General features: G+C 50.1%; 1 protein-coding gene across 2 annotated transcripts in view; it reads right to left on the bottom strand.

The window, feature by feature from the left end:
* Window positions 1-5,878: 5,878 nt before the first annotated feature.
* The window catches only part of RHBDL3 (rhomboid like 3), a 43,062-nt gene continuing 27,134 nt past the window's right edge, over window positions 5,879-21,806 (bottom strand). For both annotated transcript variants that reach the window (XM_060133761.1, XM_060133762.1), the window contains 3 exons: window positions 17,726-17,826; window positions 9,121-9,181; window positions 5,879-6,150 (listed from right to left, as the gene is read on the bottom strand). In XM_060133761.1, the coding sequence (XP_059989744.1) occupies window positions 5,879-6,150; window positions 9,121-9,181; window positions 17,726-17,826 (434 nt within the window). The remainder of the gene's footprint in view (window positions 6,151-9,120; window positions 9,182-17,725; window positions 17,827-21,806) is intronic.

The raw sequence follows: 21,806 nt of genomic DNA, 5'->3' as shown, positions 1-21,806 counted from the left end.
AATTATACTCATTAGGCTAAGGAATTTGTTGAAGAAGATCAAATCACCTGCTGGGAGACACCTTTCCGCATCTTGCAGGAGGCATCAGGCAGAGTGTAGGAGCAATTTCCATCACAATGTTTTATTCATTGTCCAGTAAAGTTTACCTTTCGAACTCAATAACCCAAGTCAATTCCTTTCACTCTCATTCATTATTAACCATGACAGAATGCCTCTCCTTTACCAGAGGATCCCTTATACCAGATGCCAGAAAAGCCTGCAGGCATCTCAGAAATAAGATTCAGTTACTAGGACTACATTTTCCTAACCATGTGTCTTCTTAGTAATGGAAACCCCACTGGCTTCAATGAAGTCGTTCCATTTGGAGGTCTAAGAAGGCAGCTCCAGTCCTATATCTGCTAAACTTCTTAAATGTGCCTCATGGACTTCATACCACTCTGCGCTGGCATAAATGCTAGATGCTGGAAATTGGGGGTGATAGGGGGTGATAGCTGCTGATTTTCTTGTGACCTACCTCTGGGAGGGCTGACAAAACGGAGATCCTGTTAAGTGAACACCGAGTTAATGTTCCAAGGCTCACGGCTGTGACCGATGGCCCTAGGCCCAGGGCAATGAGACTGGCTCTTTAAACAAACACCCTGATGCTTCTACAAACTTAGTGTCCTTAAAGTTCTATACAAACACCCGAAGGCTAAGAACACGAACTTTGGAACCAGGCAGTCTTGGGTGTGATCCTACTAGCAAGTTACTGAACTTCTCTAAGCCTTCCCCTCATGTGTCAATACGGGTGTATTTATACCCACTTCACACCAAGTAGCTGTGCAATTAAATGAGAGTAAGATTGAAAGTGCCTCTCGCCCAGTGCCCTGGCTCGTAGTAGGTACCCAGTAAATGGTCTTCATAATTACCTCATTATCGGTAAACATTAAGTAATGGGAAGAAAGAATCTTCCCATTACTTAATGGTAGAAGGGAGGAGGGGAGGAAGCCGAAGAGTGAAGCAGGAAGTGATAAGAGGCCAAGTCCAAAGCTGGCTGAACGACTTCTGGCTGCCAGGGAGCTTACCTTTAACTGCCTCGGGTGTCGGAACCTGGAACTGAGTCCTGGGAACACGGCTGCTGACAGGGTCCAGACTTTCCTTCTAGGAGAGTCAGTTCTCCACACTCCAGACAGAAGTGGGTTCCTGGACCTTTAGGCTGAACCCTGCTCTCAAGTTTGTTCTGGGGTGACTTCTGCCATTCCAGAAAGCATTTAAAAATATTTGTAAATGATACACAGGAAACGGATGTGAAAACATTTAAGGGAAACAACCCCCACAGTGAATTTAACAGGGTAGTTTAATCCTCCAGCGAAAGTTATGAGTGGCAAAACTACATACACTGCCATCAGCTTAGAAAAACTGGTGAGAACGGATCACCTTCTCAGGTTTCATCCATTCAAAGCCCACTTGATTGTTAAACTTACCAAGCACCAGACTCCACCTTAACGCTTAATGCTCCGCTTATCTTCCCCTTCTGTATGTGAACTGTCCATGCCCTTTTACCCTGAGAACATTCCTAATCGCTTCTCAAGATCAGGGTACTGACAGCCTCTAGAAAGACCTAAAGACTAGGTCATTGGGGTAAAAAAGGAAGTACCTAGGATATTTGGAAGACAATTCCTCCAATAATGATAGTCAAAATATTAAGCTCTCATTGGGGTACCGTGTAGGAGTGGAAGGGGAAGGCAGGGCACCCACCAGGACAGCTGGTACAGAGGTTCTTGACCTGAAACTATGGATGAGTTTCCTTATTCACAGCCCTTTCCCCCCAAATCGTACACAAAATTGTCTATCTGTGCATTTTTATGGGCAGATAAATCGTGTTTTCATCAACCAGTCAAAAGAACTCAGTAATTCAAGAAACGTTAAGAACCACCAAGCTGGGCTTCCCTGGTGGCACAGTGGTTAAGAGTCCACCTGTCAATGCAGGAGATGCGTGTTCGAGCCCTGGCCCGGGAGGATCCCACACGCCGCGGGGCAACTAAGCCCGTGAGCCACAACTACTGAGCTCACGTGCCACAACTACTGAAGCCCTGGCGCCCAGAGCCCGTGCTCCGCAACAAGAGAAGCCACGACAATGAGAAGCCCGCGCACCGCAACGAAGAGTAGCCCCCGCTCGCCACAACTAGAGAAAGCCCGCGCGCAACAACGAAGACCCAATGCAGCCAAAATAAATAAACAAATAAATAAATTTATATTAAAAAAAAAAAAGAACCACCGAGCAGGAAACACTAGCACCAAGCACGGATGCCCCATCTGTAGCGCATACATCGTAGACCCACCCCCACTGCTGTCCACACTCTCCCCGTCCCTAACCCAAACTGAGATGAAATAGAGTCCAATGCCAGCCCTTCAGGTCACTTCTTGAATAACCAATGGCTTAAAGAAAAAAAAAAATCTTTAATGGAATCTGTGCTCAAATAATATGTTACAACAAAAATATACAGAATATACACAATATAAAAATATTTAGAAACAAACATTGCAGCTTGTGTTTTTTGTTTCCACTTACTCAAGTCCTGGGCAGAGGAAGATCAGTGTTGGGCAGTTTTTTAAGGCAGAGGAGTTTCAGAGCTTTCCAGCCAGCACTGGGAGCAACATGAATGATGTCAGGAAAGGGTTTCCACTGCACCTGGGAATCATCATTATTTGCAAACTAAATTGGACACTGGGGAAAGAAGATCCAGGCTTGGCGAGCAGCAACTCCCCCAATCCTCTGGGCAAGAATGATTCTCATGGAAGTTGAGAATCCCATTAGCTGTCAAAAGCGTCTCATTAGGGAGTTTTCCTAATTAAAAAATGAATGATGAATGGTGTCATTAAAACGAAATTTCTCCTCTGAAGGTTTGTTTTCCTTTCCCCAGTTTCCGTGATTCCTCTTGCGTTTAGGGAGGGAGGGAGTGAGTCTAGGGCTGCTGTTTGGGGAACCTCAGCTTTCAATCTCTGGAGCCTGTGGGTGAAAGGCAACTGCACTCCACAGCCTGAAGATTCATTCCACCCTCTGCTTCCCAGCACCCTGGCCAGGTGGCCATTACTAGAGGAGGGAGGACGGAGGACGACGGGGACGTGCTGCTGGCAGGTGCTGGGAGCTCGGGAACAGAGGGACTTGCCGGGGAAAAAGCCAGACTCCAAAAGTAAAGCCTTCTTACCGGACAGCTGTCTCCCGGCCCTGGGTTGGAGACCTGAGTGGTATGGAGTGACTGCCGTCATCACTGGGCAGTCTTGCTTGGAGCGATGGTTGGGAGAGGTGGTGCAGGTGGGCATTAAGCAAAGCAAAGAACTTCAGGGCTGTTTTTGGACAGGGAGCAGCTGGGGCTGGAGGCCTGAGGTGTGGAGGAGGCTCCCTCAGCGCATCCCAGACCTTGCAGGGCAGACTTAACCGGATGGGAGACAGGACCTCCGCCTCAGGCAGTCCGTCTCGGTAACAGGCTTCCATCTGAAACTCTGAAGGAACTGGGTACTTCTCTGAGGGCTTTCTAGACTCTTCTGGTTCACAGTCTTCTTGCCCCTCTCCAGGCCGCACCAGACAAACAAGAAGGCCCCTCTCTGCCCCCTCCACCCACATCCCAGAGCTCTCACATGCCAGGGTCTGGAGGGGAAGCCCCTGCCTTGCAGCAGGGCACCAGCAGCTTCTGTCCCTCCAGGAAAGGACAGCGCCACTCAGGGTTAGCAGTGGCGGCAGCCCAGGGCTGAGGCCCCCCCCCCATCCTCACCCGAGCCTCTTGGCCCCCATTCCAGCTCAGAGTCTCCTAAGAAGCAGACTCTTCCAGCTACACCTGTCTCTCAGGAGGGCAGAGAGTGGCTGGCAGGGCACAGACTGGCACAGCTCAACCACACCCAGGCTCATCCCCCACCCTGGGGCTGGCAGTCCTCAGCACAGCGTTGGCACAAGTGCAGCAGGACCTCGGGAGCCAGACGCGGGGACCAGAACCATCTATTGTTGGGCAAAGCCAGGGAAGGGCTTGGCATGGCTTGGGGGTGTCCCTGGCTAGGAAGACCCTGACCATTTACGTGCGATCACAGTGGCCCAAGACCCCCAAATGCTTGGCCTGGCTGACTCTGGACCTTGGTATACTTAAGGGCTCTGACAGGCATGTGGCTGCCCCATTCCTGCACGAACGCAGCCTCCTGGGCTGTCAGTGGCTCTGAGTTCCCAGAGCGGCATAAAGGGAATGGCGTAGTTTGTCAAACGCCATCCTCCCCACACCCTCCCCTCAGGGTGGGCACAAGCTTCTATCAGGGGTCGTTGCCTCAGCCTTGTTTTGCCACTTGTGTAATGGGTGGGGGGATGGATTTGATCATCTCCGTATTCCCTCCCAGCTCTGAGCATCTGAGTCTACGGGCTGCCCTCACCTCTGACACTCACCCAAGCACCCTACAGTTCTTCTCCAGGAGTAGTTTTCCATCTGAATTGAGTTCCTTTTATGTAGCCTCCTGTGCCCTCACCTCAAAAGGGCACTTGGCCTCAACATTCCTGCTCCAGCCTCTCCTGCGCCCCCAGGGCTCCTAAGGGAGATACAACAGAACCTTTTCAGATAGGGAGTCTATTCTAGATGGGAATTGGAGCAGAACTTGGCAAAGGCGAGGAAAACCTGAGCATTCTGAGGGTTCCTGGAAAGGCCCGAGGTCTCCCTCCACCACGGCAAGTCACCCACGGTCAGTGATTCTCAGAGAGGCTCCCGGGAGCCTCTCTGAGAAAGGCAAGAAAGCCCAGTAGCCTCTCTGAGGAAAGCAAGAAAGAAGGGGGCAAGCTTTTTCCCATCTCTCAGCACCCTCCTTCCTCTCATGCAAACTCCCGCCCCATCCCCCTCTGCCCCTCACAGCCTCCTCTGCTGCCTCCAACTGGCCTCACTTTGTCTTTCCCATCCCACGTGCATCCGCCCACCAGACCACACACACACACACACACACACACACACACACACACACACGCACACGCGCACACACACACACACACACACACACTCGCGCATGCACACACATATCAGAACACTGGCTCTATAAACAAAGGACAGGCACATTGGGGGGTCAGGGCAGGGGAAGGGGAGGAAAAGGCCCTGAACATAAGGGTACGGATGCTGGGACACTGGTGTGAGATGTCAGCGCCCAGGAGACACCCAAAGTTGATACCCTTCCTCGGGGGGGAACTTGGAACAAAGTTTATTCCCTCCCACTTGGGTTCCTCTCGCTGGGTACCTGCAGGGCAAAGGTGGGGCCTGGAGTTACAGAATCGGCCTCCTCTGCCCACCCCAGGCACTAGAGGCCACATCCCAGCACCCACTGACATGCATGGGAGGGCACCCTGGGCCCCCCAGACCAAAGTCGACATGTCCTCCACCACCAGCTCCCTTCCACTCTAGAGCTCCAGACCCAACAGCTATGGAGGGAACACTTCCTGGCCCACAGTGACCTCTGGGCTGGACAAGGGCCTGCCTGGCTACTACAGACTCGGGCCCTCCTTACGCGCTTAGGTGTCTCAGGGTGGCGATGAGTGAGAAGGCTGGTGCCCAGTCTATGACAAGGGAGGGGACCCCTGTACACATGGGACACGCCCAGCCCGAGGGGACGGCCACTCTCATCTCACCCCAGGCCTTCACCCTGGCCCGAGGTTTTCAGAACAATCTAGAAAAACTACAGAAGCCACATCCAAACCCTCCAACAGGTGCCTTTCAGAAAAATGCCTCCACTCTGTTCAAATCGCAACACAAATATTACAGCGGCCCAGCGTCTCTTGTCCTCGCCTCCCTGGCCTCACTGAGCTGGTGATGAGAAAAAGAACACGGCTGCTCCTTGCCCGACTGCTTCTCCCTCCCCTCCCCGACCAAGGTCCTCCAGGCCCTTAGGGGGGCGGCGGCAGCTTTAAGTCCAGCAGGGTGTAGGCAAAGATGTTCCAGAAGACAGCGAACAGCACAAAGACGGTGTACATGGCCACAAAAATCCACCACAGCGACTGGTCCTGCAGCCTCTGCTCGTAGTTCCTCAGGATCACCACGCCCAGGGTGATGCCTACAGCCACGCCACCCAGGTGCGCCACGAAGCTCGGGTGAGGGCACGGGGGATAGGCTGATGGGTGGAATCGCAGCCACACGGCCCGCCCAAACTCCATACTCACTGCAAGGGGAGGAAGCACAGAGAAGTCACAGGAGGGCCACGGGGCGGGGGCTGAGCAGGAAGCCTTGCAGTCCATCCATTCATCCAGCCGTCCACCCACTAATGCATTTACTACCCATCAGGCCCAGCACTGTTTGCTCTGTGCACTGGAAATATAATCGTGAAGATAACACACAAACCTCTGTCCTCCTAGAGCTTACAGGGTCTGGAGATGGACCAGCATATAGTTACGTATGTAAGATAATTTCAGTAAAAGAAATTCTATGGGGAAAAAAATAGGTGAGTTAAAATCAAGGCCACATTTAAGGAGGGGGATTCTTTAGTTTGGGGAATCAGGACAGATCTTCCTAAAGGACTGACATCTGAATATCAAGAGAAGACCCGAAGAAGAGCATTCCAGGCAGAGGGGACAGCTCTGTGCAGAAGCCCAAAGGCCCTTGCACCCCTGCAGGTGTGAGTCCTGCAGGTTCAGTTTCCCCATCTGTATAAAGTCTCAGCCTCTAGGTACCAGGCTGCACGGCCGGGACATTAATAACAACCTCAATACGTGCTAGCCCTTTACATTTTATAAAGTGTCTTCATGTACTAGTTCAAAACCCTTAAAGAACCCTCAGCACCAGTGCTTTTGTACTTGGAAGGAAGGGATGAAGGGAAAGAAGGGCAAAGAAGGAATGGAAATAAACAGTCCCAACAAAGTGCTGGAATTTAACCTTAACGGATTCTAAAACGCCCCCATCCCGCTCTCCTATCCATCGTTCTTGCACGAACTTCTTGGGTTGGCCAGTCCAAAGGGGATGTACTCTCTTGAAAGGATAAGTGCTGGGAAATTGTGCCATTTCATTACCTACCACCCAAAAAACACCAAGTGTGGGGATTCTTATCCCCATTTGACAGACTAAAGCCTTTGAGGGGAATTTTCTACTTATTCGTTACCCGTTAATTAACCAGGGCACCTCTCTCCACACTAACCGTCCCAGAGATGCCAGCACCTCGAGGGATGATCCTTCCCCCAGGGGAATTGCCCAGCCTCCTGGCCTGGACCCTGCAACTCCAGGGGTGGCCAATAGATGGCGGAAAAGGAGCGGCGAGGGACGCCCACAGTGCCCTCCCACACGCCTCCCCAGGCCCTGGGGCATCTTCCTCCCTTTGCTTCACAGGCCCTGCGGTCCGCAAACGAGGTTTGAATGGCATTGGTTCCAGCTCCAAAACCACATTTCAGTTTTTATGCTGCTTGGAGTTGGATTCTTCTAAACAGCAAGACATCATTCTGTTCCTTTCCTTGCAAACAGACAAACTCAGTTTGAGCAAACTGGAGGCTATGCTCCCCAACTGCTCCCAGCCCACTGCCCCCCCACGGCCCACCATGGCCCCGGCTCAAAGATTCTGTGAGTTTTAGGGCTGCAAGTTCCTCTCTGGGATTAGAGATCCTCCAACCCCATCCAGGAAACGGAGACCAGAGGGCCCTGAACGCCAGGGGTACAAGGGATGTACAAGTGGATTTAAGTGGAGCCCACCCAGGCCCCTGCTCCTTTGTTCTGGCTCAGTCTTCCTCCTCCCCACACAGCAGGTAGCTGACCCAGGCACAGACAGACAGTCCAGGAGCTCCTGCCCAGCCTGGCTAAAGTGTGGGGCATTAGAGATGACACAGGCTGGCTCTGAACACTGGCTCTACCACCTCTAGGGCGGGTGACCCCAGGCAAGGAACTGCACGCTCTGAGCCTGTAAATTAAGCCTGACAATAACCCACTCTTCATAGCCATGTTCTGGGGACTGAATGAGAGTCTGTGTGTCCCTCTTCTCTCCTCTGTTCAGACTCATCTTTTCCCATCTCACAATGAGCCTCTTGGCCTCTGGTCTCATCCCCCTCACTCAACATCCTCTTCATCCTGCAGCCTGATGAGTGACTGCAAACTCAAAACTGTCAGTATCTCTCTTGTTTAAAGGCCTCCAGTGGCCTCCCAGTACATTCAAAATGAAGCCCAATTTTTCTCTTTGCATTTAAATCCCTCCATGATCTGACTCCAATGACCTCTTACATAATCACACACAGTCCTGAACCTCCTGGGGCAGTTTTGTTAACTGACTTGCCAGCCATGACCCTTCACCCACCCGTGTCTTTGTTCCTGCTGCACCTGAAGTATCCTCTTGCATCCTGTCTATCTGGCAAACACCTGCCTGTCTTTCACACTCAAAATGCAGGTAGACTGACTTCTCCCAACTAAGGCCCCCATGGCACCTGTTCACGGGGGTTCATGGATTAGCTACAGTTCATGAACCTGCTGAACTGCGAGTTTTAGAGTGTGTGTATGTGTGTGTGTGTGTGTGTGTGTGTGTGTGTGTGTGTGTGCACGCGCGCGCGTGCATCCAGGCACTTTTCTGGAAAGGAATCCTGAGCTTCCAAGGAGATCTCAAAGGATCAGCTCCATGACCCAAAAGGTTAAGAAGTGATTTTTCTCACCAGGAAAAAATATTTTTTTCCATTTCTTTAATTCTTTATCTGTATGAGATGACGGATGTTCGCTAAACTGACGGTACTAATCATTTCATGATGCATGTAAGTCAAATCATCGTGCTGTACACCTGAAACTTACACAGCGCTGTATGTCAATTATATCTCAATAAAGCTGGAAGGAAAAACATTTTTTTAAATAAAAATACTAAAACCAGAAATTTTTTTGAAATAAAAGCCAAAAAAGGTTATTCTTCTTGATCTGACCATTGAGCTGGACACTAATCCTGCATGCCCTTTCCCGTTTGCAGATTATACATCAGTGAAAAGTTGAAGAAAGGTTAGGTAGCAGCATCGTAGGCCAGACCCTCTCGTAACATCCCCACTGTGTTGCACATTGTGGACACGTCTCCCTTTTCTTTTTGACCACAAGTCCCAGAAGGGCAGGGGCCGTGCCGTCTCTACATCCCCCAGGTCCAGTACAGGGCTCCCCTCCCCCAGCCTGCCCCGTCAGAACTTACTACAGATCAAGGCCACAGCCATCCGAAGCAGCTTGAATTGACACTTCATGCCTGACCAGTTCTAGGGAAAAAGGAGAGAGAGTTCCATTAGTTCCAGATCAGACCACTCCTCTGCAGAGGTAACCCGCTTAGGAAAATCTGACATTTAAAAAAATCATCTTCATTAAATCCTGAATGAGCCGGTTGTGGTTTTGTCCCAGATCACACCAGCATGGCTTTGAGATTTCAGGCAATGGTAAGTTTATTAGTGTCATAAAAGCTCTCAAGCTGCACGAACAGAGGAAGAGAATCTAGATCCTGGGAGATGACAGTCCTTGTTTCCCTCACACAGATGTCTTGACGGTTGCCTCAACTGCTGGGTCCCACGGTTGCAAGGGGATGCAGGACAGCAAAGCAAGCCAAGTTAAAGCAGAGCCATCAGGATGATAAAAGAACTCAAAATCCTCCATCTGAGGAACGAATGAGGAGACGACTCAGGGGTCAAGTTCATTGCCGTCAAGTATGAAGTGAGTCAATGCAGAAAAGGGCATATTCAGTGTAACCTGTAAGCGGAAGACTCAATGGATGAAAACTTCAGAGATTTTTTTTTTAAGCTCAGGATAAGCTTTCATTTCTAATAAGCTGAGCTGTCCAAACAAACATGAAGTGATCCATGGGATGGTGAGTTTCCCATCATCGAGGGGTTCAACGGGGGCTTCGCATCCCTCAGAGGGGATGCTCAAGAGAATCAGGCATTGGAAATGGGGTGGGCCAGACGGCCTTCAGACAAATCCCTCTTTCCCCTGAGAATCTCTGAAACTCTGAACCTCCAAAGCAGATAATCAGAGTACAGTTACTCACTTTACAAAAGGACTGCTCAATTTACAAAAGACTGCGCCGCAGGGCTCCTTTGAGGGGCACTCCTGCAGCACTTTCAAAGCTCGATTCCATTTACCCAGAAGCAGAAACGAGCCTGGAATCTTCCTGGAACACATCAGTCCTAGGGTAGGAGGCAAGTGGGGACAGCGAGGGCTTCTGTTCCCTCCCACCCACCTCCCCTGCTTCTGCTGCCTGGCCCAGGCCCAGCTCAGGGGCACGTCTTGAACTCCTTTGACATAGGGGGACCCATGCGTGAAACCTGACAGAGGCCCTGAACACTGGCATGTACAATAATGTCTATGGAAGCTTCACTGGACCAAGCAGGATGCCGGGAAGCCGCCAAAAGACAGAGAAATCCTGCTGCATGCGGCTTCTTGCCCTTTGCCTCCCTGTTATTCCCTATTATTCCTCAATGACCTGAACCTCACAAAAGGCGAGGTGAGTGACACACGGCCCCTCTTTAGGTGGGGGAGTCGAATCTCTGCTTGCTGACATGTTCTGTGCTAAAGAAGCAGACGGCAGGACAACGCTGTCACCTGCTGGCATCTGCCCCCAGGGGACCCTCGCTGGGAGACAGGCAACAAAACGGGAGTTGGTGCCCTCCACCGGATCTGGCCACCTAACCCAAGCTAGCTCATTTGGCCAAAGGTCGGTGGCCCCTCAGCTCCTCTCCAAGATGAAGCCCAAGGATGGGAGGTCCTTGGGAGTCACCTGATGGGCCATCTCCACCCAAAGGGACACCCCTGCCAAGAAGCTGACAAAATGGCCCTCCAGCCCCTGTGACCGGGAACTCACCACCTCCTGAAGCAGCCCCGTGAAGGGGCTCCACTCACTGAAAAGTTCTTCCTGTTATTGTCCAGGCAGGCTTTGTCTCCCTGTGAGGTCCACCCATGGGTTGTCATTCTCCCTTAAATGTGACACCCATGTTCACAGCAGTGTTATTCACAACAGCCAAAAACGTGGAAGCCAGCCAAGTGTCCATGGATGGATGAATATAGAAACAGAAGGCGGTGTATCCACACAATGGAATAGTACTCAGCCTTCAAAAGGAAGGAAATTAAGACACATGCTACAACTTGAATGAAACTTGAAGACATTACGCTAAGTGAAATAAGCCACTCACGAAAAGACAAATAGTGTTTGATTCCACTTGTACGAGGTACAGGCTACAGAGGTAGTCAAATTCATGGAGACAGAAAGTAGAATAGGGGTTTCCAGGAGCCGGGGGAGGGAGGAATGGAAGTGGTTAAATGGGTACAGAGTTTTTGTTTTGCAAAATAGAAAGAGTTCTGTGGACAGATGGCGATTCCTATGGATATGGACACTTCTAAGATCCCTTTCCTCATAAAAACCCTCTGAAGGGGCTTCCCTGGTGGCGCAGTGGTTGAGAGTCCGCCTGCCGATGCAGGGGACACGGGTTCGTGCCCCGGTCCGGGAAGATCCCACATGCCGCGGAGCGGCTGGGCCCGTGAGCCATGGCCGCTGAGCCTGCACGTCCGGAGCCTGTGCTCCGCGATGGGAGAGGCCACAACGGTGAGAGGCCCACGTACCAAAAAAAAACAAAAAAAACAAAAAAAAACTCTCTGACTTTTTTACCTGAAGTCTTTTTCACTGTGTTCTGAGTGACAGTATCGGGCAGAGTTCAGTCTAGAGTGTACTGGCCGCTCTCTCCTTCAGCTGAGGTCCAGGTCCCTCTGGGCCCTATCTGGGATCTGTCTAAAAAAGCACTGTCTGCATTTTGGGTCTGGCAAGACCACTGGTGTGGGGGCTCAGAATTCCTTCTTTCTAGTGTCCTCATTTGTAAATCTGAGATAACAACAGTACCTAACTCATTACCCACCTCATGGTTTGTTGCGAAGGTGAAATGAATTAATATGTGTAAAGAAGAACACTGTCTGGCACGTGGTAAGAGTCATCTAAGTGCCTGATAGGATCTGGACCTGGGGCAAAGATGGTGAGTTTGCCCTGCAGAGCGGCTTCAAAACTTCTGCTAAGTCAGACAGAGAAAGACAAATACTGTATGATATCACCTACATGTGGAATCTAAAAAAATTCAACAAACTAGTGAATATAACACAGAGGACAAATGAGTGGTTACCAGTGAGGGGGGAGGGGAAATATAGGGATGGGGGAGTGGAAGGTACAAACTATTAGGGGGTAAGACAGGCTCAAGGATGTATTGTGTAATATAGCCGATATTTTGTTATAACTGTAAATGGAAAGTAACCTTTAAAAATTGTATAAAAATAAAAAAAATTTTTTAAAAGAAGCTTCAGACTCTCAATGACCTTGGAGGAGGCCGGGGAGCTCCAGTTTTGCAACATGGCTCCCAGGACCAGCTTCATCTACCATACCTGCCGAGCCCTGGAAGGCTCTGAAGTTTGCCAAGCTGATCTAGTCATCCCACCTCTGATCTGCACTTGAGGGTCCAGGAGGGCAAGTGCAAGGTCACAGTGAGTTAATGTCGAGCTTGACAGGGTTCCCAGTCCAGGGCTCTGTCCGCCCACACTTCCAAGGCAGGGTCACATTCTGTCTGTCCATGCTGGCTGTCCCCAGAGCTGAGCAAACATCAGTAAATGAGCAGCCTCCCAGCAGCTGAGGGGTTAAACTAGAAAGTCACTCCTTTCCACCAGCTGCCTCATCCCCCCCCCCCCCCCCCCCCCCCGCCTCCCCATTATTCCCTCCAATAAAATAAGCACAGTGAAACAACAGGAGAGAAGGAAAAAAATCTCACACAGAGCCAGCGCTGCTGCTGCTATAAATGTTGAAAAGCCTGCAGGCCCCTGGGGAATATAAACTTTTTTCAGGTCCTTTAATTTCATTCTCTACCAGAGCCTCACAGGGTGAGACGGTAACTCACCAACGACAAACAAGGCAGTAACCAGTCCCCTAGGCATCTTGCTCACCCAGTCAGTCAAGAGCTCAGAGGCTGAAACCCAGGAGAGGTTCTGTTCCCAGACGGCTTTACATAACCCCAGTGGAAACAATTTCTTGTCAAATCACTTCAAGAAAACCCAACACAGGAAACAAGGAAAGCGTGACACAGATAAAAAAGAAAGCACGACACAGATAAAATTACATTTTATTAAGTAAAAATCCTACAGAAGGAGTTTTACTTAATAAAATGAACCTTATAACAGAAATCTTCTGTGACTTTTCGACAACAACCTTTCCTTGTGCTTTGACAGTATGGTTCCATTTGCAAAAATTTAGATCTCAAATGTTTTAGAAAAACATCTATCATATGGGGCAAAGTTAAAGAAAATATCTTGTATATTTAAAAATGAGGGCTACCCTGGTGGCGCAGTGGTTAAGAATCCGCCTGCCAATGCAGGGGACACGGGTTTGAGCCCCGGTCTGGGAAGATCCTACATGCCACAGAGCAACTAAGCCCGCGCGCTGCAACTACTGAGCCTGCACTTTAGAGTCTGCGAGCCACAACTACTGAGCCCGTATGCCACAACTACTGAAGCCCACGAGCCTAGAGCCCGTGCTCCACAACAAGAGAAGCCACCACGATGAGAAGCCTGCGCACCACAACGAAGAGTAGCCCCCGCTCGCCGCAGCTAGAGAAAGCCCACGTGCAGCAACAAAGACCCAATGCAGCCAAAAATAAATAATAAAATAAAATAAATAAATTTTTAAAAATTAAAAATAGATAAAAATGAAACTCTGTCCTATGGGCCCCAGCAAAAGGCAATTAATAAATTATTCAATTATGTGTGCCTTTATACTGCTAGAATTTAAAATAAGAAGTCTTGATTACAGGTCTTTAATGCCATCCAGATCATTTGGTGAAATATTTTTTAGATTTATTCCCTTGATGTAAACAAGCGTTTTGAAACTCAGAGTGTCTTTTATGAAAAATAAGACATACTTTAATTTAAGGCAGAATCTCTCACTTAAACAGAGTCCTGAGAACAGAAGTGTTCAACATTTTTCTGTTATGTATCTGAAGCATAAAGGACACATTTTCAGATTATTCTCTGTACAGATATCAGGTGGAATTTATAAAGATAAAGAATTATATGTATAAAAATATATAGGGCTGGGCTTCCCTCGTGGCGCAGGGGTTGAGAGTCCACCTGCCGATGCAGGGGACACGGGTTCGTGCCCCGGTCTGGGAAGATCCCACATGCCGCAGAGTGGCTGGGCCCGTGAACGATGGCCACTAAGTCTGCGCGTCTGGAGCCTGTGCTCCGCAACAGGAGAGACCACAACAGTGAGAGGCCTGCATACCGCCAAAAAAAAATATATATATATATATATAAATACACACATATACATACAGGGTCTCCCAGCTGTCTGGTGATTTGTCACATGAAAAACATTTTCACATCCAATTTTTTCATGTCTTTCTCACAACTACCTTGTGAAGAAGGGATTACAGATGACAGAACAGGGTCCCTGAGAAGTTACGGGACTCACAGCTATCAAAATGGTGATACCAGTCCTCAAATCCAGATTTCCTGGATGTCAAGTGCATGTTCTTTTTCCTTTTTGTTCTAATGAGGTGCTTTATTGGGACACACAGACAAGTCTTCATTTTGGAATTAAAAATCAATAGTCTAGGGCTTCCCTGGTGGCGCAGTGGCTGAGAGTCCGCCTGCAGATGCAGGGGACGCGGGTTCGTGCCCCAGTCTGGGAAGATCCCACATGCCGCGGAGCGGCTGGGCCTGTGAGCCATGGCCGCTGAGCCTGCGTGTCCGGAGCCTGTGCTCCATAGTGGGGGAGGCCGCGGCAGTGAGAGGCCAGCGTACCGCAAAAAAAAAAAAAAAAAAAAACAATAGTCTAAACATATACACACTACTATATATAAAACAGATAATGAACAAGGACCTACTGTATAGCACAGGGAACTCTACTCAATATTTTGTAATAACCTATATGGGAAAAGAAACTTAAAAAGAATAGATATATGTGTATGTATAACTAAGTCACTTTGCTATATACTCTTTTTTTTGTTTTGGCCGAGTGGAATGTGGGATCTTCGTTTCCCGAGCAGGGATCGAACCCCTGGCCCCTGCAGTGGAAGTGCAGAGTCTTAACCACTGGACAGCCAGGGAAGTCCCTGCTGTACTCCTGAAACTAATACAACACTGTAAATCAACTATACTCCAATATAAAATAAAAATTAAAAAAAAAAAGAACTCTCCCCCTACATTTGCTAACATTCTGGGAAAAAACAAATCGATAGTCTATCTATTAGGCTGAACCACATGAAATTGCCGATGCTTCAATGCTTCTGACCCACAGAAATGACAATTTCACATGGTGTGTCCTAATGTGTCTCTGAATTGCTGGGCACTGAGCTAGCTTGGGTAAAGGCAGCCTCTTGATGAAAGGAAACTGACCTAAGGAGGAAGTGAGTGTTTTTCACTGTCCAATAAGCACCACACAACTTTCTAAGGGAAAGGCTACCTTATGTCACACTCCAGGGGACCCCAAAGCTCCCCGTTGGTCAGGGAAAGCCACGTCCTTCTGTAAGACCGCTGGGCTCTTGGGTGGGACAGCTCATCTGCACAGCCACAGGCTACTTGCAGAAAGAAACGTAAACTGGAAGAAAACTGCTCTCACATCCCCCTCCTCAACCCCATGCCCCAGCCCTTGGTCCGGGTCCTAGAGGTGGTCTGCCCTCACCACAGGAACTTCTGGGGCATTGGGGCTGCTTCCCAGGCGGTGGGAAGGGGTGGAAAAGGTCATCGTTATGAAGTCCTGTTTGCCTCTTCTTTCTTAGTTGTGCTGGCTCATCCCCTTCATACACAGATGCACCTCGGGGGGAAGGGGAAGGGGAGGGTGGCCTTTCCTCCCCCTGCAGAAAGGAATTGGGGCAGGGGGAGGGGGGAGTGGCAGAAGCAGAATTCAGAGGAAAAGCTGTATCTGGGGAAAGCTGTGGCACTGATACAGAATGACCCATTTAAAGAGCCATGTGAGGCGTCCCTGGGCTCCCAGGTGTTTAGCGGACCAAGCCAAGCACGCCGTGTGTAAACATACTGTCACACACCCACCCGCCCCTGCTGTAGCTCTCTCTCTCTCTCAGTGTACAAAGGGGACTTTGGTGCAAAGAAAGGGGACGGTGCTGAGGAGCGGGCTAGGTGACAGTGGCCATAATAATGAAGAAATGGGGGTGGGACTTCCCTGGAGGTCCAGTGGTTAAGACTCGTGTTTCCAAGACCTCCATAAACTGCTGTCGCTGAGCATTCACACATCTGCCACGTGGGTGACGACAGTGATGGAGGAGAGAGGTGAGAGCAAGAAGACCCCAAAGAGAAGCTACTCCTTTCCTGACAGTCCCTCCTGCCCTCCCTCCGGCCCTTCTCTCCCTCCTTCCCCCCAATTTAGTGGGCACCCTCTGCCATGTGTCCAGCCCTATTCCAGGCACTGGGGAAAAGATGAGTAAGATCTGGGCTCTGCCTGGAGGCTCCTGGGCAAGTGGGGGCATCAGACAGGGTGAGCCAAGCACTGCCAGTGACTCCTCTTTCAGCTTCCAAACTTCAGACTGCTTCTAAAACAAGGAAGCCGTCTTGACCTCCTCTGAGACTACCAGGTGGCTTCCAATTGCTTGCCTTGAAGATCCTGTCTCTATTCTGAGTCTACCCCGGCCTCTTCTGTGGGGAGTCAGGAATTAAGTTCACACTTATACTGAGTGGTTACTTTCACTTTATGTCATTGATCCCATCTCATCCCATTTCACAGATGTAGACACTGAGGCACAAAGCAGTAAAGTCATTTGCCCAAGGTCACTCTTTAGGAAGTGGGTAGCTGGGATTCAGATCTAGGAGGAATAACAGCTCCTGCTCTTACCTAGTTACACTAGATTGCTTTTCGCAAAAAGGCAAGGAAGAGCATGAGAAATGGAATGACGGCGTCCAGTCGCTTTGAAGGGCTGGTGGAGGAGAGCAACACTAGAATGACTGCCAGGAGATGTGGGTTCATGTCCCCATTTTGCCACAGATTTGATTGTGGCTTTGGACAAATCACTTAACCTCTCAGAGCCTTCTTTCCTGTTTGGGACTTTTGATGAGATCATCTCTAAGATCCCTTTACTTTTTTTTAAAATTTTTGGCTGCGTTGGGTCTTTGTTGCTGCAAGCGGGCTTTCTCTAGTTGTGGTGAGTGGGGGTTACTCTTCATTGCGGTGCGCGGGCTTCTCACTGCTGTGGCTTCTCTTGTTGTGGAGCATGGGCTCTCGGTGCACGGGCTTCAGTAGTTGTGGCATGCAGGCTCAGTAGTTGTGGCTCACGGGCTCTAGAGCGCAGGCTCAGTAGTTGTGGCACACGGGCTTAGTTGCTCTGAGGCATGTGGGATCTTCCCGGACCCGGGCTCAAACCCGTGTCCCCTGCATTGGCAGGCGGATTCTTAACTACTGCACCACCAGGGAAGTCCCTAAGATCCCCTTACTTTTAACAGCCAATGACAAACAACAAGTTACAATTACAACGCATGCTAGTGGTCAAGGATTTAAACTTTTTAAAGTCACTGAGTAGCAAACAGTTAGAATAGGAAGATGGGCAAAGCCATGGCTGGAGAAAATATGAATCATATATGGAAGGGTCCCACTGGAAGTATCCCGGCAGAGGGCGAGGAGTGTCCTTAAACTCAGCTACTGGCCAAGGCCACCTGGTGCTTGCCAAGCCCGGGCTGGAGCGTGAAGGAGGATCTAAAACCCAGCTCCAACAGATTAATGCCAGGCCCAGTGACAGCAGAGGGGAGGCCAAGAGAGGGCTGCTGGGACAGGGGGTGCTCACCATCACGATGTTGGCCAGATGGGCAGAGACAAGCGCATACACCCCTCCAGAGGAGCCCACCACTGGTGCGGTCATGTCGGCCACAGACACCGCCAAGGACCCTGGTACAGAGAGAGATGGAGAACTCAAGGATGCTGGAGTCGGCTCCCCACCCCAGTCCCAGGCCCTCGGATGCTGCAGCCTCGGGGCTGAGACCCCAGAGCAAGAGGCTCGCTCTCTTCCTCCCTTGATCGCATGTCACCTCGGAGCTTCCTAGAAGATTCATTTATGGCTGAAAGAACCATTTGGTTCAAACTTCTCCTTTTACAGCTGGGAAGCAAAGTCTCAAGGAGAGAAGTGACTTGCCCAAAGTAGAACTCTGCCACCCAGATCATCTTGCCTGGCAATCCAGCCTCCCCTTGTGCTATCTCGGGGTTCTGAGCAACGACAAAAATAGTAGCAGTAGTTCTTGCAGAAACAGCCACCGCTTATGGGGCACTGTGTGTCAGACACCGGCCAAGCATTTTACAGACATCCTTCCCTTTGACCCTCAAGCCCACCCTCTGAGGCAGGCACTAGTAGCCTCACTGCAGAGATGAGGCTGAGCCCAGAGTCACCTGGTAGGAAGGGCTGGAGCCAGGATATGAGTCCAGGTCTGCCTGACACATGTGTGCTCTCAGCCTCTCTAGCAGCCACTCCCCAAAATGGGTCAGAGGTCAACCTCCACCCTCTACCCTCGCTCTCCTCAACAGCATCCAAAAACCTGCCTAGCATCACCTCCAACCAAGTGAAATGACAACAGGCCAACAGGATCTCCAGAGCGGGGCTTCTCTGGAGGAAAAACGTCCTTGAGAAGTCCCGGGGAAGAGAGAAAGATGATGTCATACCCTCTGGGGGAAAGGAATGGTAGAGACTCTTGGTCTGGGGGATGATAAACTTTCATCCTGGGAGGGAAGCTGGGCAGAGAAGAAGATGGGAAATGTGTTGTTCTGGTCTCATTTAAGTGTGATCAATGCTTTGGCTTTCAGGGAAGGACACAGGAGACTAAAAATAACTGGGAGTTAGAACCCAGGGCTCAGAGGATGAGAGGTGGCTGGCCTGGGTGAGTGTGCAGAAATCACCACTGGAAAATGCCCGCAGGCTCAGGAGCCAATTAGCTGCTGCCTGGGTGGAGAGAAGAGGGACAGGCAGAAGGCCAAATTCTGCAGGCCCTACAGGGGTGGAGGGTTCACTACTTAGCAGGAGGCAAGGCCCGGCCTGGGAACCAGAGTGCCTGACACCCTGGGCATGGAGAGGCCCCTGCAACGTCATGTGCCTTCTCCCTGGCTTGCCGTCACCCCCAGACCACTCTCAAGGCTTCTTGTCTCACTGAGATCCTTGGAGGAAGAGATCCCCACAACAGATTCTTAGTCTCAAGGGGAATGTCATCTCTCAGGAAAATACAAACCGTCATGAACTAAGGACACCCAAGTCCTTCTCCCCTCCCAGGGCAACCATAAATCTTTCTTCTCCCCTTTCATGCTTTCCCTCTGGCTTTAATTAGGTATTGATCTATTGTCAGATAACTTTCTTTTTTTTTTTAACTGCCTAGCCATGGGGTCAGCCCTATATAACAGGAAAAAGAAAAAGAAAAAAATCCCAGGGTGGCCAACGGGCAGGCAGCAGGATCTGCATGACAAAGGATTCCCACGCTCTCACCCTCCCTGGCGGCAGGGCTGGCCGCAAAGGCTGCACTGCAGGGCTGCACAGGGCTGGCTGCCCATTAATTACCGTCTGGACAGAGGAAGCCCCAGCCTCCTCGGGGCTGGCCTCTCTCCTCCACGTGAGTCCCCACAAACCGGGCCAGATTCTGCTCCCTCGGCCTCCCTGGTGGGATCCACCAGGACAGGGAGGCGGCAGGGAAGCCCCCAGGGTCCAGCTTCCGTGCAGTGACCTTTCCCTCACCCTAAGGATGGATGAGAGTCCTGACCCCAGGACCAGAGGTCAGTCTGGATTGTGGCAGGATTATGGGATGGGGGCGTGACTGGTTACTTGTGTGACCCTGGGCACAGCTCCTGAATTCTTTGGGCTTCACTCTTCACATCTGTGAAATGAGGTTAGTCTAAGGCTTTCTAACTTTTGAACAGTGAGACACTGTTTTCAAAGAAACCTGACTCACACCCCTACCCCATGGTGCAGAGAGCTGCTCTGGCTGAATGGGGATGGGACCTGGGGAGTAAAGTTTGCCACCCACTGGAGGGCATCTCAAGGGTTCCTTCCAGATCAGAAATACAATAATCCAAGTCTTGGCCTAAGATCCAGGTTCTGAGGTTCGGATCCTGGTTCTAGAATCTGGAAGGTGACAATCTGGATCCACCTGCCCTCCATTTGTGGTAGAAAGACTTTCCTTGGGCTTCCCTGGTGGTGCAGTGGTTGAGAGTCCACCTGCCGATGCAGGGGACGCAGGTTCGTGCCCCGGTCTGGGAAGATCCCACATGCCGCGGAGCGGCTGGGCCCGTGAGCCATGGCTGCTGAGCCTGCGCGTCCGGAGCCTGTGCTCCACAACGGGAGAGGCCACAACAGTGAGAGGCCCGCGTACCGCAAAAAAAAAAAAAAGAAAGACTTTCCTTAAGTGACTGCAGATTAGACCTGGACTATAGGGGCTAAGAGAGGTCAAGTATAAATGTATGTATGCATATCAATAAAGTAAGACAGGTCATCCCAGGACAGAAAGCCAGGGCCAGGCAGGATTCCCGATGAACGGAATGGATCACAGTTCAATAAAGGCCAGTGTGAACTCCTGGAGGTCATGGGGGCAGAGGACGGGGAGAGAAAGGCGAGCCAGAGTGACACGCCACACCTGTACACAGCAGCAAACCAAAGGATCAGTGCTAGTCAGGGCTATGAATTTTCCCCCAAAACCCTGGGTCCATGCCAGCACGGGGATGAATTGGTGACTTTGCCATAATGCACAGCTGCGATAATTTTAGCCTGGAAAATTTAAAGCAGGTGTTCTCCAGCATCTCCCTTAGCCGTTAAAAAAAACCCAAACAAATCCAAATAAAAATTGGCAGAACAGCTACCTTTAAGCAGTACAACTTTATTTATGTATGTACTCTTTCACTTAGCTTACAAATATTTGTTGCTTACCATGTACCAAACCCTGTGCTAGGCTCTGGGGATGCATCCATCGCTTCTGATCTATATAATCTATCATAGAGCTGGGCAGAGCAGCGAAGAGACTGGATCTTAAAGTATTTAAACTCAGCCCTGTAATCATTAGCCAGAAGTGAGATGCATGTTGGCTTCAAGCATTGGCTAGAAGCACCGGGCGGAGGAAGGGTTTCCACTCCAGTTCTAGGGCTTCTTGGCTGTGCAAATAGAGTCATTTTACCTCTTTGAACTGCCTATAAAATGGGGGTGTCAGCACCTACCTCATAGGAATGGTGTGATGAGAAGAGCAGATAACATACGTGTGAACCATTTATCACGTACCTGGACTACTAGACACGCTCAGCAGAGGTTAGTTATTATTGTTACAAAATGCGATGGCCTTGGATTTGGAATATTTTCATTGGACAGGAATTAGAGAGCAGGGGTCAATGTCTATTAAGACCTCCCTTGGTTTCTGACAAATTATGTGCATAAAGGATAAGGCCTGCCTTTTAATTCTCGTAACACTACGATAGTGTTAGAGCACAGCCTTTGAGGTCAGATAGCCTGGATTAGAGCCCAGCTCCACCACTTATGACTGTATCTTCTTAGGCAAGTCACTTAGCGTCCCTAAGTCTCGGTTTCTGTATCTGTAACAGATGGAGAGTTAACAGTTCCCGCCTCATGGAGTTGTGGGGATTAAAAACAGCCTGCACAGGACAGGCACCTGATAAGTATTGGCTATCCGGTCAGGGTCTGGCTGTCTGAACAGGACCCCTTCTCTGAGGAGGGATGCACACAGAGCAGAGAGGGAGGAAGGGGTACAGGCAGGTCAATCAACTCAGTCCTGGAGATCAGCGATTTGATATGCGGTGACCAGAATGCCCTCTGCTCTGAATCAATGACTCAGATAGAACAGCACATGTAATTTGCTTTGCAATACAGCCCCACACCCTCAGGTTTAGTTGGA

The sequence above is a fragment of the Lagenorhynchus albirostris genome, chromosome 20 (assembly GCF_949774975.1).
Source record: "Lagenorhynchus albirostris chromosome 20, mLagAlb1.1, whole genome shotgun sequence".
NCBI classification, from domain to species: Eukaryota; Metazoa; Chordata; class Mammalia; order Artiodactyla; family Delphinidae; genus Lagenorhynchus; species Lagenorhynchus albirostris.
The sequence above is the reverse complement of the archived record's forward strand: the minus strand, read 5'-3'. Positions and strand labels throughout refer to the sequence as shown.